The sequence below is a fragment of the Bos taurus genome, chromosome 22 (assembly GCF_002263795.3).
Source record: "Bos taurus isolate L1 Dominette 01449 registration number 42190680 breed Hereford chromosome 22, ARS-UCD2.0, whole genome shotgun sequence".
Lineage (NCBI taxonomy): Eukaryota > Metazoa > Chordata > Mammalia > Artiodactyla > Bovidae > Bos > Bos taurus.
In genome coordinates this window covers 56526970-56548327 of record NC_037349.1, presented here as the reverse complement: position 1 = coordinate 56548327, position 21358 = coordinate 56526970, and the positions used below count along the sequence as shown (strand labels likewise).

The window sequence follows — 21358 nt, the reverse complement described above, 5'->3', positions numbered from 1 at the left end:
GGACAGAGGAGCCCGGCAGGCTACAGTCCATGGGGTTGCAAGAGTAAAGACACATTTAGCAACTAAACCAGCCAACCAACACATACTTTAGGATCTTATTGCTGCTGCTAAGTTCTTCAGTCGTGTCTGACTCTGCGATCCCATAGACGGCAGCCCACCAGCCTCCCCCATCCCTGGGATTCTCCAGGCAAGAACACTGGAGTGGGTTGCCCTTTCCTTCTCTAATGTACGAAAGTGAAAAGGGAAGGTGAAATCGCTCAGTCGTGTCCGATTCTTAGCGACCCCATGGACTGCAGTCCACCAGGCCCCTCCATCCATGGGATTTTCCAGGCAAGAGTACTGGAGTGGGGTGCCATGGCCTTCTCTGTTACGATATTAGTAGCACTATTTTAATCAACTAATTAAGCAGAGTTGCCCAGTCTACCTAATAGGTCTTTAACATAGTAAGACAAAACAGTAAAGTAATATCTAGTTATCTTACATTAAAAATATGTAATTGCTAATGCAAAGCAAAATATGAAGAATGAGTATTTAACTTTCTCCAACAGAAATAAGGGGCCGTTGTGCTCACATGTCTAGAGCGTGTGAAGGAATTTATGGAAATGGGAAGCTTTTGATAGTATGGACAGTGTAAGCCTATATTATCCCAAAGTGCTTAACTTCCATTTTAAAGGTAAGAAGACAGAACTGTCTGCTGGACACTTGATGACACAGCGGATAGTGCTCTAAGGGCGTTTATATGTGGGATATTACTTACTTAACCAAGTAAGGTACTTTTCTGCTTGCAGATAAGCCTCCTGAAGTTCAGAGGAACACTGGCAGTATCAAGAGGTAGGCAGACTTGTACTAGAAGCCAGGCATTTGGATAATTTACAAACTTATCATATTGAAATGATATTCAGCTAATCATATTCAAACCAATGGAAGGCCATGGTGCAAGTAACTCTAATAGGTAGTCTGGAATTTTTTACCTGGCTTTTTAGCACATAAAGCATATGTTTTGTTTGCATTAGCATCAGTTTTAGAATATTTTTCAGCACACACTAAACAGCTTCCAGTATCTGGCCTCAGAATTACTGCAGGAGATCAGCGTGCTCTTATTAAGTCAGCAAGAACTCACACTATTATCTGTTAGATCTTATCCTCAGAGACCGTATAATTCGGCTTAGGGAAATCTATAAAACAGAAAATAATCTCAGACCATCTTCCAATTAAGGGCTAAATATTGTGATACAGACCAAAGATGCTAGAGGGTTTTATTGTCACATGTAAGCGTTACTGTTAGGAACTGATAGAATACATTTTGACCATTGTTTCATCACTTATTTTTTTCTGCAGGTGATAAACTTTTTTATATTGCCCACTCAGTTTTTCTCCCCTCCGCCCCCCCAATCTTTTCCTCTCTCTGTTCATCTTCTTGAACACCATTAAGAAGCTGCTTTGAAATCCTTGTCATCTTGAAGTTAGCCTCTGGTGACTTTTGTCGTTAAGAATGGGTCACCTTTCACTGACTCTTATGTTGTATGTTTTGTATTGTTAGCACCCAGGATGGTGGGGAATGACAAAGAGCCAATGACACGTCTTTCCTCACCTCCAGTAGTGGATTTCCACCAACTTTGTCTTTAGGTTCTTCAGGCCACAAAGACATGGCTTTTCCACTGGAGTTTCAGCTCCCTTGCCAAGGTATTTGACTGGGGCCTGCTCTAGGTTGAGCACTATTCTTAAAAGGTAACTCAACCTCTTACCATCCCATTCTTCCAGGTGTCTATAATCCCTTGAAAAACCCTGCTTTTGTTCATTCTTCATAAACTTGATAAAAGAAACACAGATACGATTAAAAGACCTGAAGGTACTACTTTATCTGCAGAAATGGTACTAAGAGCAAAACTAGCTCCTTTAAGTCACTGAACGCTTGAGATCGTATCGTTTTTTTTACCTCCTGTGTGTCCACCAGGGGGCAGGAGCAGCAAGGCGGGGGGTCCGCCTGCAGAAAGCTCTGCTGCAGCCGCCTGAAAACATCCCAGGACAGCCGTTGGGCTTCCTGGCCTCGCTTTCTGTGGATGAGTGTTTCTGTGCATTGCAGATTTTACTGAGCTGTAGGCCCAGCCCCTTCAAGGTAAATGCCAGTGTGGGAGAGCTGGTAAGAAATTGCATAGCAAGTTACGCAAGGACAGTCACATGGTTTTATGGTGGCCCAGTCCTCATGGCACCTGGCAGCATCAGGAGAGCAGGATGGGGCGGAGGCCTCGAGCCCAGACGCGTGAGCAGCCTGTGTTGGGCTTGTGGGAGCAGGTGGAATGACAGGGGAGCAGATTTGTTTGGGTAGCAGTCCCTTGGGTTAGAGGAAACGTGGGAAGATGTGGCATTTACAGCAACACAGACACAAGTCCTGAAGGGCCTCAGCCTGACCGGGGTCTCCAGGAAGAGGGCGACAGGGAACTCTGCTCACGGTCCTGTCCCCACTGGCCCCCAGGTTCTGCCCCCCTCACACAGCACACCAGGAGCCGCCCCAGAGGGGCGCCCCAAATGCTTTGGCAGTGTGCGAACCGAGAGGAGGGTCGCCTGGGGAGGTGCTCTGTAGACTTGGTGGCCAGATAAGGCTGGGAAAAGTCATTTTGGGGTGGGGACTAGAGTCAAACATGACACGTTTTAAAAAGCCAGTGTCCCAGAGACCCTGGTAAGAACCCCTGGCTTGGGCAGTTCTTTGAGGACCTGCTCAGAAGCTTGGGAACGGGACCGAGGCCCCTGTGTGTGGGTCAGACCTGTGGGAGGACGGCTGTGGGGAGCTGGGCTCCGGCTGGCCTCACCTTCTGCATCTGGTCATCTGGGGTCAGGCTTCATCTCTCCACCTTCTCCAGACACCTTCCGGCTTCTTGGGCATCTCTTCAGCTTCGGATAACTTTGGCCCACAGATTTCATTTCAGCAAGGAATGTGGATTGTCTGTCTGGTTTTGAGTTTCAGGAGCAGGGGTTTTTAACAGAGATCTGTAGCTAGAAGCTGCAGATGGGGAAAGTTTAACTTTCCGACTACGTTTTGTAGGCACACACTGGTCTGAGCAGGGGGTCTGTGGCCCAGAGTGAAGAAGCCCTGCTCTGGAGGGTGGGACCATGGGAAATCGGAATGAGACCCGTAAGGCAGCAGCCGAGGTCCAGGCTCCTGTGTTCACCTTGACATGACTGCTGGCCGGGAGGACGGGGAGCTTGCCGGGGTGGAGCCAGTGCTGGGACCCTGGGCTGAGGCGAGTCGCCCGGCTTCGGGATCTTGGCCGCACGGGGCTCCCCGTGTGCGTGAGACTCCGCGGGAGGCTGTGCAGCACGGTGCACCACCATCCAGCATGGAGATCGGCTTCCGGCATCTCTGAGCCTCCCCGTCAGTGCCTCGGACGGGAGGCTGACCCCGCTCCAGCAGGAATGGCAGAGGAGTGGTTCATCTGCACCCAGGTTTTGACATATCCTCTTTTGCTTTTCAGGAAAAAAGCTTGTAAATACTTTGAGCAAGGCAGAGGGACCTGTCCATTTGGAAGCAAATGCCTTTACCGTCATGCTTACCCTGACGGGCGGCTGGCAGAGCCTGAGAAACCGCGGAAACAGCTCAGCTCCGAAGGCACCGTGCGGGTAAGGACTTTGCCCACCTGTGGGTATCGCTGGGGCCACTCCTGGCCTCTGCCGGGGTGTTGGCCACAGGGATGCCAATGGAGTCTCAGAGACTCTGCTTTCGCGTTGCGGTTAGCAGTAACCAAGCACATCTGCTGGCTGTCTTTGCAGTTCCTTAACTCTGTGCGGCTCTGGGATTTTATCGAAAACCGAGAGAGCCGGCATGCCCCCAGCACTGACGACGTGGACGTGACGGAGCTCGGGGACCTCTTCATGCACCTGTCCGGGGTGGAGCCTTCCGAAACCTGAAGAGCGGCCGCGCCCTCCTCGGGGGCTCTGCGGCCAAGCCTCCTGCCGCCGGGCGCGCCAAGCTCCGTCCACGGCGGCCCAGGGCGGCGGGTGCCAGAGTCAGTGGGGCTGTACTCCTCTGGGTCTCAGCCACTCCGTTATTACAGCCGTGGGAAGAGTGAAGGATATAAAATAACCTAACACGTAGATGGGGTCCTGCTTCTCTAGCTGCTATTGTAGTCGCCCCTCCAGCGTGGAGCTGCCCCCCCAGAAGCAGGTGCTCGGATCCCCAAAGGAGCCTCCCCCTTCAGAGGGCTCCTGTGTGAGCCTAGTGTGCGCAAACAGCGTGTGCTCAACACGGGATCTGCACCTTGCTTTTAGAACACGGGGCGCCGCACACCATACTTCCCTGGCTCACAGCTTGGCTTAGGGCACTCCAGTGCCCCAGGCAGGGCAGGAGCGTTGCAGCTGGATGCTCCTCTGAGGGGGGGGCTCCTGAAGCAGCAGGGGGCAGAGCAGATACAGCCCCCCGTTCAGGGTTTGTTTCGGGGCCACTGGGCAGATAACAACCTTGCGGACACGCCCCTGGCTCTTACCTGCTGGCTTGTGACCCGAGGGTCCCTGTACCCAGGGCTCCTGTGCACTCTCCTCTGTAAACTGGCTTTGTTTGAGTTGAAGTTTTATACAAATTTAACAGTACCTAAGAACAGTTTCTAGTTCTAACCCAGCAGTGGTCCTAAGGAAAACTGAATACAAGTGTCTCATCAATTGTGATTTTAAGAGCTTAAAATATTGTCAATCCCAGAACTCACTCCAAGCCTGAATTACCTATTTTTATAGACATCTGTAGATAGCAGATATTTTATAAACTGTATTAAAGTATGGGTAAAGGAGTCTCTCTACCTGAGTTTAGACTGCTTTTCTGCATAATTCCTACAGTTAACTCTTTAGTGGAGGGTGAACAGAGGTTGGATTCCGTTCACTCTGGCAGAGACTGGCCCATTTCCTGCTTCTGGAGTTCTGCTCCAAAAGGCTGAACAAACGGAATTCGATCCTGTGAGCTCAGGATTACTTTTAAGAGGAGGAAACAGCCATTAAACCTACATTTAATTTATTTTATTAAAATAACATAATTGAATAACTGTGTTTTGTCAGGCGCGATAAAAACAAAATTAAATCCAAATTATCAAGAAAACCGGTATTCCTGGCTTCCTTGCACACGTGATGTGATGCAGAGACAAGGCTGGCCAGGCCCCGCCCCACGGGGGCTGCCCCTGGAAGACGACTCGGCAGGCTGAGGACTGCTCCCTGGGCGGGGAGGCCCAGCGCCTCTGGTGGAACCAAGCCCAGCACTGGAGCCCGTCAGGAAAAGGACGTGTCCCCTAGTCAAGTCCCTAGTACCAAAGCGGGCTCGTCCAGGCCGCCACAGTCCCGACAGCCCTGGGCCGTCTGGTGCGTTATGTGCAAAGCTGCCTGTTTGGCGCCACACCAGGGGTCTGCAGAGAACGCCTTCTGTGACAGCGACCCTCCTAGGAGCTGGCTTAGTCCATACGTCCCACGTCACGGCTGGTTTGCCTGGCACCTCATTTCCCCTCTGAGCGTGGTCGTTGCTCCAAAGACACTCCTGCAGCTGACAGCTGGGCCCAGCGTGTGGCCATCAGCAGCCACGGGTGCATCTGGAGGAGGTCAGCTCGTGAGCTCGGGGGCCACCGGGGGAGCAGGACAGACCAGCTGGCGAATGGCTTCCTCCTCCCGGGGCAGAAAGGGCAGAAAAGGCAACGTGAAGTTAAGGCCCTGTTGAGTGGTGTAGAAGGTCCTTAGCAGCAACTTCTCGGAAGACCAGCTCTGTCCCCACAGAAAGGGAACAGACGGTGGTGCCTGCTGACCGCCCTTCCCGCCGGCAGCCCGGGCGCAGGCGCGGGGCTGCTAGAAGACAGGCAGCCGAGGGGACGTGGTCAGCGTGCAGGCGTTGATGTCCTCGGTGTGGGCCGCCCGGTGCAGGGAGGGCTCCGAGGCACTCCGGTTGATCTTGGGCAGAGAATGCTGGAGCAGCTCGATGGAAGACAGGATCTGAAAGAGGCGCCAGGGCGGTCTCGGGGGGCGCGCCGGGTGTCCCTGCAGCAGCTTCCCCTCGGGCCCAAGACAGGCTCCCACCCCACGCACAGCGTGTCCAGCCGCCTCCGCGTCATTAGACCCGCTCTAATGCGCTGGAGCGCCTGGAGCCAGCCTTACCTGGGGAAAAAGAGGCCTTTCTTCCTTCACTTTCTTCACGCAGTCAGCTACCAGCCTCTTCATGGCTTTGGGGCAGTTCTTGTATAGCTTGCTGAGGTCTGGGGAGGCATACCCGCGGCCCACCATGAAGATGATCTGGGGAAGCAGCGGGGGAGGGCGGGCCGTGAGCAGAGCGCCTCTAACCCTGCCGCTCAGGCGGCGGCCCGGGCTTCCCAGAGCCAGCGGGTGGGCGCTGGGGACGCACCTGGTCGCGGTTGTTGATGTGGGAGTAAGGGAGCTCCCCCGTCATGAGCTCATACAGCACGATGCCGTAGGAGTAGACGTCGGACTGGAAGCTGAACGGGTTATTATCCTGCATCCGGATCACCTCTGGGGCCTGCGGAACCAAGTGCATCTGTTACTGGGCGCCCCAGCCGTCCAGGAGGCAGGCTGGCTGTCCCGGGGCTGAGCATGCCTGTCCTGTCCTCAGAAAGCCCTGCGGCTGCTCACCCCCAAGGGCTCCCACGCTCAGGATCCATGAGCTCAGAGCCCGACGTGAACCCAGCACCCCCACCACCCAACTCCACGCTGCGCTGTGTGCTGCCAGCTCCCTCCAGGAACCTGTGTGCCCAGGAGCTGCCGGCACAGGGCATGGCATGGAGGTGCTCTGGGCTCGGCCGGGAGTTCACCCCCGGCCCCCTGGTCCCCCACCCGCCGTGGGTGCCGAGCCGCCTCACCATCCACAGGATGGAGCCGGTGGGCTGCTCGACCTGCTGAGAACCACTCCAGCGTGACTTCACCGTGGCCAATCCAAAATCACCGATTTTCACCGTCAGGCCTTCATGGAGAAATATATCTCAATGCTCGTTAAGGACGCTAGTTTAGAAGGACGGTCCCGTTCCTCCTGAAAAGCCACCCTAAGTTCCCCTGGCACCGCCTCTCGGCCTCCTCTGCACTGGACCTGCGGCGCTGCCGAGGGGACCAGAGCGAGGGGCCCGGCCAACCCTGTCCCTCCCGCTACGCTCACAGGGAGCAGGGCTCCCTGCAGCCTGCAGGGCCCCACACCCCAAGACTGTGAGCACGGCCCCGCAACCTGTGCACACTGTCTCGGCCTGCGCCTCGCCCTCTCATGACCAAGGGAAACACCTCAGTCCTGAGTGCTGTCTGCCTTCAGACATTTCCCATGAGAACAGATACCGTAGTGACTTCAAAATCAGAACCAAACTTGCCTCTGTCCCGGGTAAAGTAGTCTGGCAGTTTAAGGCCGACGTGTGCGATCTGCTGATGCCCAGTAATCCGTACCTCCTTAGAATCTGGTGTCTGCTCTCCTGGTGTGATGTGTTGGCCCCCAAACCCACCACTAACAGGTTATTTCCTGCCTCAGACACACGCCCCAAGTAGGTCACATCCCAAATTCCAACCCAACACAACCGCTGTGCCTCCCACAGGCCAGAAGCAAAGCCTGCTCCTCAGAGGCTGGGGGCGGGAGGCAGGCGTGCACTTGTCTACTTCACACCCACAGCACAAGAACCGCCTTTATTCATTCCCCTTCTGCAAAAGCACATTAGAGTCAGAAAAGGGTTGATTCCAACGGTCTCTAAGGAAACCACTTACGTACATTTAAGAAAGACAATTTCAAGTAATAATTTTAAAAATCTTATAACTTTCGACTTGCATCTACTTTCTGACCAGATACAGTCCACAAACCAGAAATAAACATGAGACAAAAGGCCCATTCCCCCAAGTTAAATTTACTAATAAATAGCATTCTAAATTAGGCCTGTTTCAAGCATAACCAAAACAAGTATCTCAACTTTCGTGGAACTCTTTCCAAAGTCACTTTTGCTGAAGTAAACTTTAAAAGTCTTCTAAATTTAGAACTGAGCAGTCTGATGAAACCACCATCAAAGGATACTATTGGATTTCATGTCTCTGTGGATGATGTTCTTTGCATGCAAATAGCTGTGAAGGGAAAATAAATCTATTAAAACCAGTTTGAGAGACATTGGTAAAAAGCAGCTTCCTTCAAATTACATCAAAGAAGCAAACCACTTGGAAGGCCTGACTCCTAGGTGAGGCATTATGCGGTTGGCCAAAATGTTAGTTCGGTTATTTGTTTACTTGCATCTTACAGAAAAGCCTAACTGAACTTTTTGGCCACCCAGTATGGGTACTGGTCCTGCCCTGGTTCAGTGTGGTCCCCGTTAGGACTCAGACCTGAAAGTGAGGCCACAGCACAAACAGGAAGGGTCGTCTTTTAGCATCAGTTTTATTCAAAAGGTAATTCTGACAACCCAGATGTCCATCAGCTGACAAGTAAAACCGTATCTGTACAGCAGACTGTTCTCCAGCCACAGAAAGGACTGCAGTACTAACACGCTGCAACACAGATGAACGCCTCAAAAACGTGCCAAGGGAAAGAAGCCAGACACAGAAGACTTCCATCTAATTAATCTTGAAAATGTTCTAAAATTAGATAGTGGTAATGGCTGCACAACTCTGAATATACTGAACAAACAAAAAAACCTCAACTCTAGGGGTGAATTTCAGCTCTAAAAAATGAGTCACTAGTCATTTCTGAAAACATATACCATGCAAATTCTGTATGAATTTTATAAGCACGACAGGAGATTTTATAAACCACTTCCAAGCACAACTTTAGTTCAGGGAACTTCAAAGGAAAACAAATTATCGGAAAAGTGACATCTAATAAACCCTCAGGTGGATAAACCACACTGGACGGCTACGCCTCCGAGGCGTGGTGCCCCCCAGAAGCCGCCGGCCTGCTCTGTGTTCTGGGATGTCTGGCTGAACTCTGAGGGCAGCAGCCGGAACCTGAATCTGAGCCCCAAGCAGGTAGACAGCTCAGGCAAAGAACAACTTTCTCGTTCTTTCAGTCCACCCCACAGGTTCACTTCCAGTGGGCAAAAATATCACAGAATCCACTTAACAGACTTAGCTTTCCCTAATCTTGGTTGTGATTTAGGGACAAGGTGCACAGACCCCAGACCTCCTACTCGTCAAGCCATCCACTCACTCCATTCCCTGAGCCGTCTGCCGGGCAATGTCAATCAGCTGGAACATCTGGAACTTGGTCTCCTGGACGTGCAGGTGTTTGTAGAGGCTGCTGCCCTCGCACCACTGGGTCACTATCGCCAGGTTGTCCTTCGTCATGTACCCCATGAAGAGCAGGATGTTCACGTGCCGGGTTTTGCTGGAGGGGGAGGAACAAAAGGCTCTGCGCTTCTGCAAACAGGGAGGTGCATCCTGCCCCCAAGCGCAGCCGGTGTGCCCCGATGCCACTGTGCCGACAACCCCGGGGCTCACAAAGCAAGCACGGCAGACTGCGCCCACACAGCCGCTGCTCTGGGCTAGCAGGGCGGCCGCCCGGGTGCCGGCCTGGACGGCAGAAAAGGCATCCCCTCCCAGCAGCACAGACCCACCAAGCTCCCCACAGGGGTCACAGGGACTCCATCTGCGGAGCCCATCCATTCAGCCTAGTCCTGAGTCTAAATAGGGACTCCACAAAGACTGAAAAGCTGATGGTTTTGAAGTCCAAATTAAGGCCATTTGGCTATAAAGAGTTCTTGGAAATAAATATGAAAATAGAACCTATTTCTCTCTATGTCAAACCAAAACCCAGCAACAGAATCTGAGCTGTTGAGGTGGTGAGCCCAGAAGCGGGGGCGGTGGAAGGCTGGTGTCATCAGAGCGGCTCTTCTCAAGGCCTAACAAGCACAGGAGCTGGAAGAAGGTTCCACTCCTTTCCACTCGAAAGGGAGCTTGCCCCCAGAGGCAGGTCCCGCCCGCCCCTCCAGAGAGCCGCAGAGGCCCACTCTCCACTCACCGGAGGACAGCCACCTCATTCCTGAAGGCCTGGAACTGCTCTGGGGTGGGGTCAACGACCTTCAGAATCTTTACTGCAACGTCTCCTGCAAATGAGTTTACAGTCAGTGCAGCTGAATGATCTTAACTTCATTTTTCATGTACACTCGTCTGAGGAAGAGATAGTGAATCCCTTATTCAAAAATCACAGCCCTACACAGAACAAATACTATGCCAATTTCTGAGTTATTCAAGAGGCTGAAAAAAAATAGGTTATACTACTATCCTTAAAATTCCGCCCCACAGGCCTTGAACCAGCTCGGTTTCAGCTGTTCCTGTCAAGCCTGGCGTCCCTGGTGGTGAGGTGACCGTCACAACCTGGGCCCGTGAGGACGACAGCAGCGGGGTGTGAGCCGCCCAGCAGATGCTGAGTCTCCGGGGCCAGAGGCTGGTGCCCAGAAGCAGGCCAGTGACAGCCCAGATGCTCCTTGCACAGATTCAAAGATCTGTATTGTAATGAAGTGCCTCTGCCTTCAATCCCATTAGAAACCAGTCCTATCGATGACCTGTGATCGCTCACTGCACCCCGACGTGCCTGCCTTCATGGGTCAGCACCTCCTTCCATCCTCACAGCTGCCCTCTGACGTTAGCATTGCTGGCCTCACCCTACAAGCAACGCACAGAGGTTCGGTCAGTTGGCCAAGGTAGTACTGCCCAAAAAAGCCAGAGCCAGGGTTAGAACCCAGTCCAACAGCTGTACTTATAACTAAAATACTGTCAATCACTCTTCCTGTAACTTCAGAAACATCCACAGAGCAATTCTACTTTATAGGTACGGCTGATTCAGAAGCCACTTTCAGAAGAGTTATGTCGTCCTTATAATAGTAACAATGACAAACTGCCTGAAGCCCTATGGGGACGCCAGCTTTCAGGACAAGCGATCAGACAGGGGGAGTCCAGCTCAGCGGCACCTCGGAGGCAACCAAGTCCCCCACATCCCGAGCCCATGCCCGCGGCAGCACCCCAGCACCTCTGCTGGGGCACTCGTTTCACTTCTGAGGGCGCCAAATGGTAGAGAGATGGTTCTCATGACAGATCGCTGCCCTACCATCTCCGCATCATCTGAAAGTGAAATCACCTAACAGCAGCTTCCACCCTGGTTCCTAACCAATTTCCTGCCACATGAATTTGCAGAGGGCCCAGGCTGCCTGTGGACGGCAGAGATGCACTGTGTGTTCAGAGCCGCCTTCTACCCGGGCAGACAGAGCTGGTGCACCGTGCGGCCCCGACCCCAAGCTCTGATGACGGACAGAGGGACGAGAGTCTTCTGGGTAACTGCCCATTCTGGAGCCCCAGAGCCAGGACAGAATGCAGGCGAGGGCGGTGACACAAGAGGGGAGCATGTATGTCAGCAGAGAGGGTGGCGGTCTTCGGAGGGAGAGGGGACGTCAGCCAAGGGAAGAGGCAGTTTTGGACGAGGAACGCCAGGAACACAGTGAGGTGAGGGGGAGGAAAGAGATGCCAGGAAAAGGCTAGCGTGTGCTGTGACGCCTGCAGTCCAGGAGCGGGGGAGTCTGCAGCACGGGCGCAGGCTCGGCACAGGCAGAGGTGACGGGAGGCCTGGAAGGGACAGAGGCCAGAATCTCGTGAAGGTGAACCGGCTCAACGCGGCAGTCAGCTGAGAGGCAGGGCCGGGGTGGCGGAGGGACAGGCTGGGGACAGGCTGGGGAGTTTGCGGGCGGGAGCCAGGCGAGGCTGGCCATCCCTCAGGGATACCGCTCCGCGGGCCTAGCCTAATCGGGCACGCCCTTAATATTCAAGGATGAATCTGAAGTGGGTTTTTTTTTTTTCTTTTTACCTTTTTATACGTCAATTAACTTCCCTGTTTTAATCATCTGGGATTGTCTAAAACTTACTATACACAGCCCTGCTTTCTAGAACAGAAACAGAGTGAACCCCATTCCTCCTCTTCGTACTGACTCAGTCAAGATGAGCCTCAGCCTGAGGCGGGGCTGGGGGTCCCCACGTATGGCTCCACCAGCTGCAGACCTCACACGCAGCCCCTGAGTGTCCTTGGTCTGGGATCTGCTGCCTCTTCTAGCCCTGAGAGACTGACCCTGCTGCTAACAGTTTGACAGCTTCAGCTGCTGTCTTCATCACTTTTAATGCATTTTTGCAATTAGGAGACCCCAAATTCACACTCAAAAAGAGACTCGGCTCTCGGGCCCAAAGAGTCTCTTCTGTATGTGAAGTCAGTGGGCTCCGTTCACAGATCTGAGGCCTTCCACCTTGGCTGCTTTAAGACCTTTTCTTATTTTTTATTTTTGTTCTGCAGCTGGGCAAAATAAAAAGCATTTAAAAATCACCAAAACAGCTGTAATTTTTAAGGAATCTAATAAAACATATTATATACAGGAATCAGAAAAGCATGGAGGGGGGGGAAGGAAGCAGGCATAGCATAAAACATTCTAGAAATCATGGTTTCCTTGACCCTCTCCTTCTTCGTCTTCATTTGCAGACCACATCTTGCTTTCTGAGAGGCTGACCTAAAAGTCCACAGCTCCTCACTCCTCTGACTTTTGAGACTCTTAACTGAAAAATTAGAATCCTAAAAGCATTAGATGTTATCCACATTCTAACGGTTGTCTTTATGGAAGTAACACTAGTGCAACATACCTCCTTACAGTAATCTACAAGCTCATAACTGAGAGAAAATCTACAATCTCAAAGGCAGTACTGTGGCAAATCTAATGCTCTAAAAATTATGAACCCCCAATAAAAATGCTCAATAGGAGGAGGTTTAAATTGGGGCAACACTTAAACTGCATGTACTGGCTTCTGGCAGAGGCTTTAAAATGTACAAAAATGATAAAATGCTCCTAATTGAAGCATTAAAAGAAGTATTTTCTGCTCTACTTCCTGCAATTACGTACAGGCTTGCTGTCTCAGATATAAGCACTCTATCTCACAAAATTGTGTTTTTCTTTTCTAAGGGATCACCAAGACATTTATGACATCTATTTACAAAATATTCAGCAACAGCATAATTTCTCGGTGACCTGGGAGGCAGGCCAGAGTAGTATATTAGATGCAATTTTCAAAAGGAAAGGAATCCCCCTTCATGTAATTTACAAATATTCAGTCCTTTCTCAGTTCTTACAAAGAACCAGAGACTTGTCAGATGATTAGTTATAAGTGGAAAACCCATATGTTAATGAATAAGCTACTCGCAACGCTGCAAGTGTTTCTCAGTTGTTAACAAGTTGAATCTTAATGCTCCAACACATTTTATGCTCATGACTTCTCTCAGCCTTTGTCCGTTTATGTGTAAAGATAGACATGGTGGCACCCAAGGTAGAAATGCAGGCACTCTAGACTCTGTGTGTGGTTTTGTGAGGCTTTGTTGGTCTGCTTGCTTGCCTTTTTGTTTTATTAAAATCTGAATTTAGGAGAGATGTCTTTTGGAGAACATGTAGCATTTTCAAGAAAATACTCTATCTGCTGACATTTTAAAGGCAGAGGCAATAAAAACCTGACAGAGAAATGTTAAGTGTGTTGCCAAAATAAAGAAGCTGTGGCTACAGACCTTAAAATACAAAGTTTCTTCCAAGTGACAAAGTGTTTCCATTCAAATAAGAACATCAACTCCATACAGATTCAAGAATACAGTCTGTGCATTCCTGTCTGACAGAGGTTCCCACAACCAATTTCCAGGGCAGAGCAAAGAAAATCTGCCTTAGGAGGCTCAAGGCTTTACTGTGTGACTGTCTGACCATGGGTGTGCCAGTTCCCCTTCTTGAGACCTTGCTTTTCTGCATGTAAAATCTCTAAGAGCCTTGCCAGTTTTAACTTGCTGGAATGCATGACCCTAACAGACTCTTAAACACATTTAAGGAGCTTCAAAGCGTGTCCCTCCCAGGTTGACACTATCTAGTCAATTTATAAGAAAGAAGAGACTGTGACATTCGACTATAGTGTTCAACCCTTGTTCACCGATTTCAAGTTATCCTGAAAACTTTTTTGTACCAATTATAGATTGTTGAGTCTTACAAAGAACAGTATGCAGTGTCACTGAGACAGAACAGGTACCCTTGGACAGTGCTGCTGTGAGCCCACCTGGCCCTCTCTGGACTGAAACAGGATTTCACCCTGGTAGTTGGTGGGGGCAAGGGGGTACCAAACTTACCATGCCACTTGCCCTTATAAACAGTCCCAAAGGAGCCTGATCCAATCCGAGTGGACAGCATCACTTCACTGGCTTCTATTTCCCAGTAATAGCTCGAATCTCTCTGTCCACGAGGCCTCTAAAGCAAGCACAGATCATGAATATATTCCATGAATGGTTAAAACTCTGTTGAATGAGGGTGTCAAAGAAAGGATCAACCCAATCCATCCATTCCCAGATCTTTTAAAAATACCTATTACTATAAGTCTAGTTTTTGCCATTTGAGAAAATACCATTTTAGTTGTGCCCTGCCTTGCAACAAACCAGCAAGTTTTCCAGGGCAAGTGTGCCAAAAACAGCACTGACATGTATAATTAGCCTTCCCCACCCCTAAAATTAACGGCATCCCCTTTTCTGACTAGGCTTCTCTTGTGGAACCCAGACATGCAGGGGGTGCTGTGGCGCACTCACAATTTTGTTCTTCTCCTGGGTGCTGGAGCCTGGCGCCCGCTCTCTCTGTGCAGGCGCAGGGGTTTTGGGCTGTGACCAGCCTGTTGGGCTCAAATTGTTGGGACTGCTGGACAAGGCTGAAGGGGAGCCTTAAGAGACAAGACAAACAGGATCCACTCATGGATAAGCCAACAGAATATACAACAGCATAAAGAGAAAGAGCCCGTTGCTGTCTGCTAAATGACTTAAGCAAGTACCTGATTCACTGTGACTTCGAATTGCATCCTGAAACAGAAAAGGAAAGCATCAATTTCTGCCCTAGAAAAGACGTTCTCTAGGGGACGGAGAGGGAGGATAAGGATTTACAAGAGCAAAAGAGATTATAAAATCTCTAAATCACAAAAGGTCTAGTTACATACACTAACTTTTCTTTGATTCAATTTATCAAATGTCTGTGGCCAGTATCTCCAGGACTGTTATTACATATTAGGAGGACTGATGCTAGTTTCTCATACACGATGGACATGACATTCTTTTTTCTCTGAAGAAAGCAATGCACACAGCAGACTAGTACTCTTTAAAGGAAGGCTAACAAAGTTACTATCAAGCTGAGAGATTTCCAATGGTTGGGGATCTTGCTCCACTGAAGCTCAGAAAAGTACTATTTTTCAGCAAGGGATTCAGTGCCCAGTTCATTCTTACTCCCCCAGGAGTTAGATTTGCGAAGGGTAAGCACCATGTCTACATACTTTATCCAAGCCTGAAATCATGGAAAGCTGGGAGAACCGTAAATCCCCTAGTCTGAAACCTACATTTTACATATAAGACAACATATGGAAACAGGCAAAGGGACACGGGAAGGGCCACACAGCCAGCAGGTGGCAGAAACAGAACTAAAGATAACCACCCGAGGGCCTCAGCCAGGAGCACATCACCACAAATGTTCCTCAGACCTTGCGGGTGAGCTCGGAAATGAGCCACATTCTACTCAGGTGAGAGCTCAAAGGTTACCTTTAGAATTTATTAGAAACCGTTTAGTTGGAACAGTGTAGATGACAGGGCCCTCCCATAAGGCCTACATCCTCATTTTATAAAATGCTCACTTGGAGTATATCAATGACAACAACATAAAACCACTTCATCCCCATATCCTCGAAAAGGACATTTTTCTTGGAAGTCCTACTCTGTTTTGCTTGTGTAACCACAGATACTTTTTTCACAGAATTATTACCAGAATGCTCGCGCTCTGTGGTATCTTTACAAGAGATGAGAGAAATCACAGGCCAAGACCCCCAGCGTTGGCAGCCCCATCTTCAGAGTTTACCAATAAAGCCTGGTTCTAGGGTTCCCCAAACTGGTCAGTCTTCAGAATTACCTGGAGATGTATGTAAGAACACAGATTCCCAAGTCCCTCCACCAGTAGAACTGATCTAAGAATGTCTGGGAGAAAAGGTGGGAAATCGAGGAATCTGCATGCTTTTAAGAATGACAAGATGACTGCCAGGTGGACAATCCTTTATCCCAAAAAAACCTGAATTTCAGTAGAATATTTAGAGGCTGTAGTTTTACTATTCAACTAATCTATTGTTTTCAGTCAAAGCATGGCACAACGTATTTTTATTGACCAGAATTATATACCCCATGCATTAGGATTTTTTCTTAATGCCATAGTAATTTTCTTCCCTGTTTTTCCTGTGCTAATTTCTACAGCTGGATTGACTTGTCATCTTGAAATCTAAATATTAAAGAGAACTAAGATGGTTTATACAAAGCAAGAAAGTGTACTTTAAAAATGCTGAATCAAATTTTTAAAACACAGGAGTCAAAAATTTGCTTTGCAAAAAAAAAAAAAATTTGCTTTGCTTCTGAAGTACAGACAGGATTAAGCACAACAGGTGTGCCAGTTATTCTGCTGCTGCTGCTGCTAAGTCGCTTCAGCCATGTCCGACTGTGCGACCCCATAGACGGCAGCCCACCAGGCTCCTCCGTCCCTGGGATTCTCCAGGCAAGAACACTGGAGTGGGTTGCCATTGCCTTCTCCAATGCATGAAAGTGAAAAGTGAAAGTGAAGTCACCAGTTTTTCTACAATTCAAGAATTTTCACTTTTAATGTTCCCTCTAACTATAATAGAGTGTTTATACAAGAACAGATTATATATCAGAAGAAAACTGGTATATTACTGGCTATATTACTTGTATATTACTGGTAAAAACTGGCTCATCATAATAAAATAATAAGATTCATAGTCTGCATACACACCACCTCACAATAATCGTGTGATAACCAAAGTGCCCCTAAACGACCAATGTAGACCCCACACTCAAAGGACAAGTATATTAGAAATGACTTGAGGTCTGAGTATGGTGAGCTGTGTCTGAGGTCGAAGGTGGCCCTTAGGTTTTTCAAGGACCAATTCAGGATGCAGACAGCACAGCTGTCTCTGATTTAAAAAAAAAAAAAAAAAAACCTCGTATCAAAGGATTTTCAGGGTATACCAACCAAACTGACACATTTTGTTTCTAAACAAAATGCAAACAGATAGTGATGGTATTCAATATGAAGTAAATAAACTAGCATTAGTCTCTGGTTGAAAATTATTTTTAAAGAACAATTTTTAATACCCTTAGACTCAAAATCCCACCTGAGAAACTGATTTCACCTATCAACAATACCACATATGGTATTTTTTTTTAACTCCTAAACATGCTGCTGCCAAAAAAGAAAACATGAAAGCAAGTCTGATAAGAAACATAAAATGCAGTGATTGTTTCATTTTTGACAGTCTACTGTCTGACAGTCTAAGAAATCCTGTTAGTTTATAAGAAAGCAAAGGCATGAAGAAGAATACCTACTCTTCCCCTCACACAAAATCGTCTGGACCACGCCCTGGGAGAAGCATTCAGGCTGTTATTCTAGTCCAAAGCAATGAGAAATAAGAAGAATAAAGAACAAACGAAGTATTTTAAGTGTATTCAGTTGTTAATAAAGATGAACCAGAAAGCAAACCAAACAAACAGAACATACCATAAAGCAAAGCAAAGAAAAAGCAGTTTGAAAACACTTGCTTTGGGTACTTTCATATATCCCTAAATATCTGCTTATTAAAACCTTAGGACTCCACCCTTTTATTTCTAAATAAAATCACAAAGTCTTTCAGAGAGTTCATAGTCCTCTATCACTATTATTTTCTTTTCCCCACTCCCCCTCCAAAAAAACAGGACTCTTTATTCTAACTTATCCACTAGTTCACTGAAATTCTCTTCATATCTAACCTGGAAAGAATGAGCTCAAATGTTAACATCTCTTCAGGAAATTTCAGTTCTCCATTTGAATGATATACCAACAGGATTATTAAGCTAGTCTGAGGATACAGTGAATAAGAATTCGGAAAGTCCAGGGGCCTGAGAAACTGCTGCAACATTCCTTACCAGGTTAGAAACCCAGAGCTCTCTGACGCAACTGTCAGCCCGCCCGACGGCGACTCCTGCCCCCGCGGGCCGTTACCTCGATCATCCTGCTGTCCACAGGCAGGGTGGCGCTGACCATGTGCACGTTGGGCGTGGACGTCGACCTCTGCCTCTGGGAGAGGGAGCCTTCAGAGGAGGGGCTGGAGGCGCTGAATGTGAAAGCATGGGGTGTGGAATATCTGTGCTGGGAACTAGGCGACAAAGAGAAAGAAAAGTCCATGGCTGACACTCGGGCCTCTGGAATGGAAAGATCTTTCAACTACTTACTTCATTAACATACTCGGGACAAACCCTACTTACACTATGACCTTCGACAAAAGTATTCCTTTCTTTTGTCAATCTAAATATGCACCATTAAAAATTTTTCTTCTGTTGAGGTGCCTCTGCATGCAAATTTTTAAAAAGGAAATAATATACATGCTCAGAATTCACGTAAAAAGAAATGGTACTTCAATAAACCACGTCTACAGAATACGCCAAAATTTTAGACCATCTCAACACCACCCTCTACAATTAAGCTAGCTGGAACTTTCCCAGGTTCACTTCGAGACTAAATTAGAAAACCTGAAGGAAGATGTCTAACCGTCTTAGACCTGCCCAGCGTGCCTGCACACAGGCAGCACTTTACTCATGGGCATCCTCTCCCCATAAACGGCTCACAAAATCAATTACAATGACTTTGATTTTCAGATCTGCATACCTCTGACGTTCATCCCTGGCTTCTTTTACCCAATGCCACTCTCCCACCAGCCAAACTGGGAACATGCATTCAGTGTAACACTGTCATTTGCTCAAAAGATTACTCTGGGTTTCGTTCAGACAAGGTTAGCACCATGCATGAATTCAAGGGATGAAAGACTTTTTCAAGAGAAATTGTTCCTCGGCCTTGAAAAGTTGCCTTTCCAGGCAATTCAACATGAATGGCCTCAGAGGCCTGGCTTCTTCTATCTAAATATTCAGAAGCAAGTAAGTTTTTCAGTCAGACATGCTTTTCAAATTATCAAGAAAAATAAAGGTCATTGAACAATACATCCAAGTATCATTTCAATACAAATTCCTTATTCTAAGATATGCTGCCTTGAATCATTTCCATGTTAGTTTTACAAAGGCCATTAAATATTATATGACTACATATAAATTAAAGTCAGATATTTTGGGCAAAGATGTAGAATTATTTTAGGTTCCAAATTCATGTGTAAAACTGAGTGAGGCATGTGAACTCAACAAAACTTATTTTAAAGTTGGAAAACAGAATAAAGACAGATTATGTGCAAACTTACAGGCACATTAAAATGGATTATTTATATTAAAAATCTAATTAGATTTTTTCAAGATAGCAGTTTATTAAACATCATGGTTTTAGCAATGCAAGGCCATAATAAGTATTTCAAAGTCGAGGGTCTTATTTTTATTGAATCACCGTATATCATTTTGGGACCCTTTCCCTGAGGCTCACTGCATGCTGACAAAGGCAAATCTCAAAGTCTTTAAAATGTAATGAATGGATAAAGAAGAAGTGGTACATATATACATGAGAATATGAGTCAGCCATAAAAGGAAAAAAACAGGATCATTTGTAGAGATGTGGATGGATCTAGAGTCTGTCATACAGAGTAAGTCAGAAAAACAAATGTCAAATATTGATGCATGTATGTGGAATCTAGAATCACGGCTCCAAAGAATCTATTTGCAGGGCAGCCCTAGAGACACAGACGTAGAGAACGGACTTGTAGACACAGTGAGGGAAGGGGAGGGTGTGATGAACTGGGAGATGAGGACCGACATATATACACTACCGTGTAAGACAGACAGCTAGAGGGCCGCCACTGTACAGCGCAGAGAGCTCAGCTCTGTGAGATGATGGCCTAGAGGGATGGGATGGGAGAGGGAGGGGATACCTGTGTACACACAGCTGATTTACTTCACTGCAGAGGGGAAAGTAACACAACATTGTAAAGCAATTACATTCCAATAAAAAATACAAAAACAAAACACACAAATGAGATATAACGAACACACCAGGATACCAGAATTAATTGTATTCACTTTCCAGAATTTAAGAACTAAAGGACTACAAAAAGAAAGTTCCACATTTTGCTCTAACACCAATGCTGAGTTCCACAGAGGCTGCACAGAGTGTACATGGAAAGAGACAGGAACCCAAGGGAACTCCTGTCCTCTGTGTTCACAATTTCAATCCCATCTGCCCCAGTACAACTTCCCATAAAAGCAGTAGGTGCAAAGTACCCAGGAGGTATCCGGGAAACAGACTCTCGCATCCGACGCATCGTCAAAGAAGGCAGCGCTGGGACCCCGCCATCACCAACAGTGGAATTTGGGAACAATCTAAATGAAATCAGAGAAAGACTGGTTTACAGACTTGCAGTAGTGATTTTACAGTCAGCCTACTTGGCCTTCCAAACTGAGCTTCTCCTCATCACACTTTCCTGGACCATTTTAGGCTACTCAGAGTAAGTTGCTGGCCAGCTATTTCTTATTGCTCACGTCTCCTGGGCCACAGGATCCCGGAGGGGAAGAGGATTCAGACATAGCAGCTCGGCAGTCCCTGATCAACAATCAGGCCTCAGAATTGAAGCCAGGGAGGAGACTCAGGAGCCCCTCAGAGCGGTGGTCACTTTCTCTCTCTGGGTTTCAGTCTTATCCTTTCTACTGTGGGCAGTTTGGAGGGGACGTGGATGGGCATGTCGGTTATGATGAGAGCCAATCACATTCATCGGAGAAGGAAATGGCAGCCCACTCCAGTACTCTTGCCTGGAAAATCCCATGGACGGAGAAGCCTGGTAGGCTGCGGTCCATGAGGTCGCTAAGAGTCGGGCACAACTGAGCAACTTCACTTTCACTTTTCACTTTCCTGCATTGGAGAAGGAAATGGCAACCCACTCCAGTGTTCTTGCCTAGAGAATCCCAGGGACGGGGGAGCCTGGTGGGCTGCAGTCTATGGGGTTGCACAGAGTCGGACATGACTGAAGTGACTTAGCAGCAGAGTAAGTTTTGTAAGTAGCTCAAATCACGTCCAACTCTTTGCGACCCTACAGACTGTGGCCCGCCAGGCTCCTCTATCCATGGAATTCTCCATGCAATATTGGAGTGGGTAGCCATTCCCTTCTCCAGGGATCAAACCAGGGTCTCCTGCATTGCAGATGGATTCTTTACCACTGAGCCACCTGGGAAGTCCACCAATGGACTACCAACCTAAGTGACTGGCTTAAATGACTACAAAACGTGGACAATCTTGACCTGCCAATGAACACAGAGTCTCTAGTGTGCATTTCTAGGAAATACTGGCCTAATGTCCAACTACATCGAAATAGTGTTTTTTAAAAAATCTATATATAG

General features: G+C 48.0%; 2 protein-coding genes across 11 annotated transcripts in view; one reads left to right on the top strand and one right to left on the bottom strand.

The window, feature by feature from the left end:
• Positions 1-5077, top strand: part of MKRN2 (makorin ring finger protein 2) — a 38123-nt gene extending 33046 nt beyond the window's left edge. For 3 of the 4 annotated variants that reach the window (XM_024982528.2, XM_059879561.1, XM_059879560.1), the window contains 2 exons: positions 3471-3615; positions 3766-5077. In XM_024982528.2, coding sequence (XP_024838296.1) covers positions 3471-3615; positions 3766-3903 — 283 coding nt within the window. In that variant the 3' untranslated portion in view covers positions 3904-5077. 4 annotated transcript variants of the gene reach the window in all.
• RAF1 (Raf-1 proto-oncogene, serine/threonine kinase) overlaps positions 4984-21358 on the bottom strand; it is a 75849-nt gene continuing 59474 nt past the window's right edge. For 4 of the 7 annotated variants that reach the window (NM_001102505.1, XM_024982726.2, XM_059879676.1 and 1 more), the window contains 13 exon segments: positions 4984-5952; positions 6115-6249; positions 6359-6490; positions 6831-6949; positions 8009-8055; positions 9131-9307; positions 9941-10025; positions 14105-14222; positions 14555-14682; positions 14791-14818; positions 17387-17446; positions 18039-18192; positions 20249-20347. In NM_001102505.1, the coding sequence (NP_001095975.1) occupies positions 5809-5952; positions 6115-6249; positions 6359-6490; positions 6831-6949; positions 8009-8055; positions 9131-9307; positions 9941-10025; positions 14105-14222; positions 14555-14682; positions 14791-14818; positions 17387-17446; positions 18039-18192; positions 20249-20347 (1426 nt within the window). In that variant the 3' untranslated portion in view covers positions 4984-5808. 7 annotated transcript variants of the gene reach the window in all.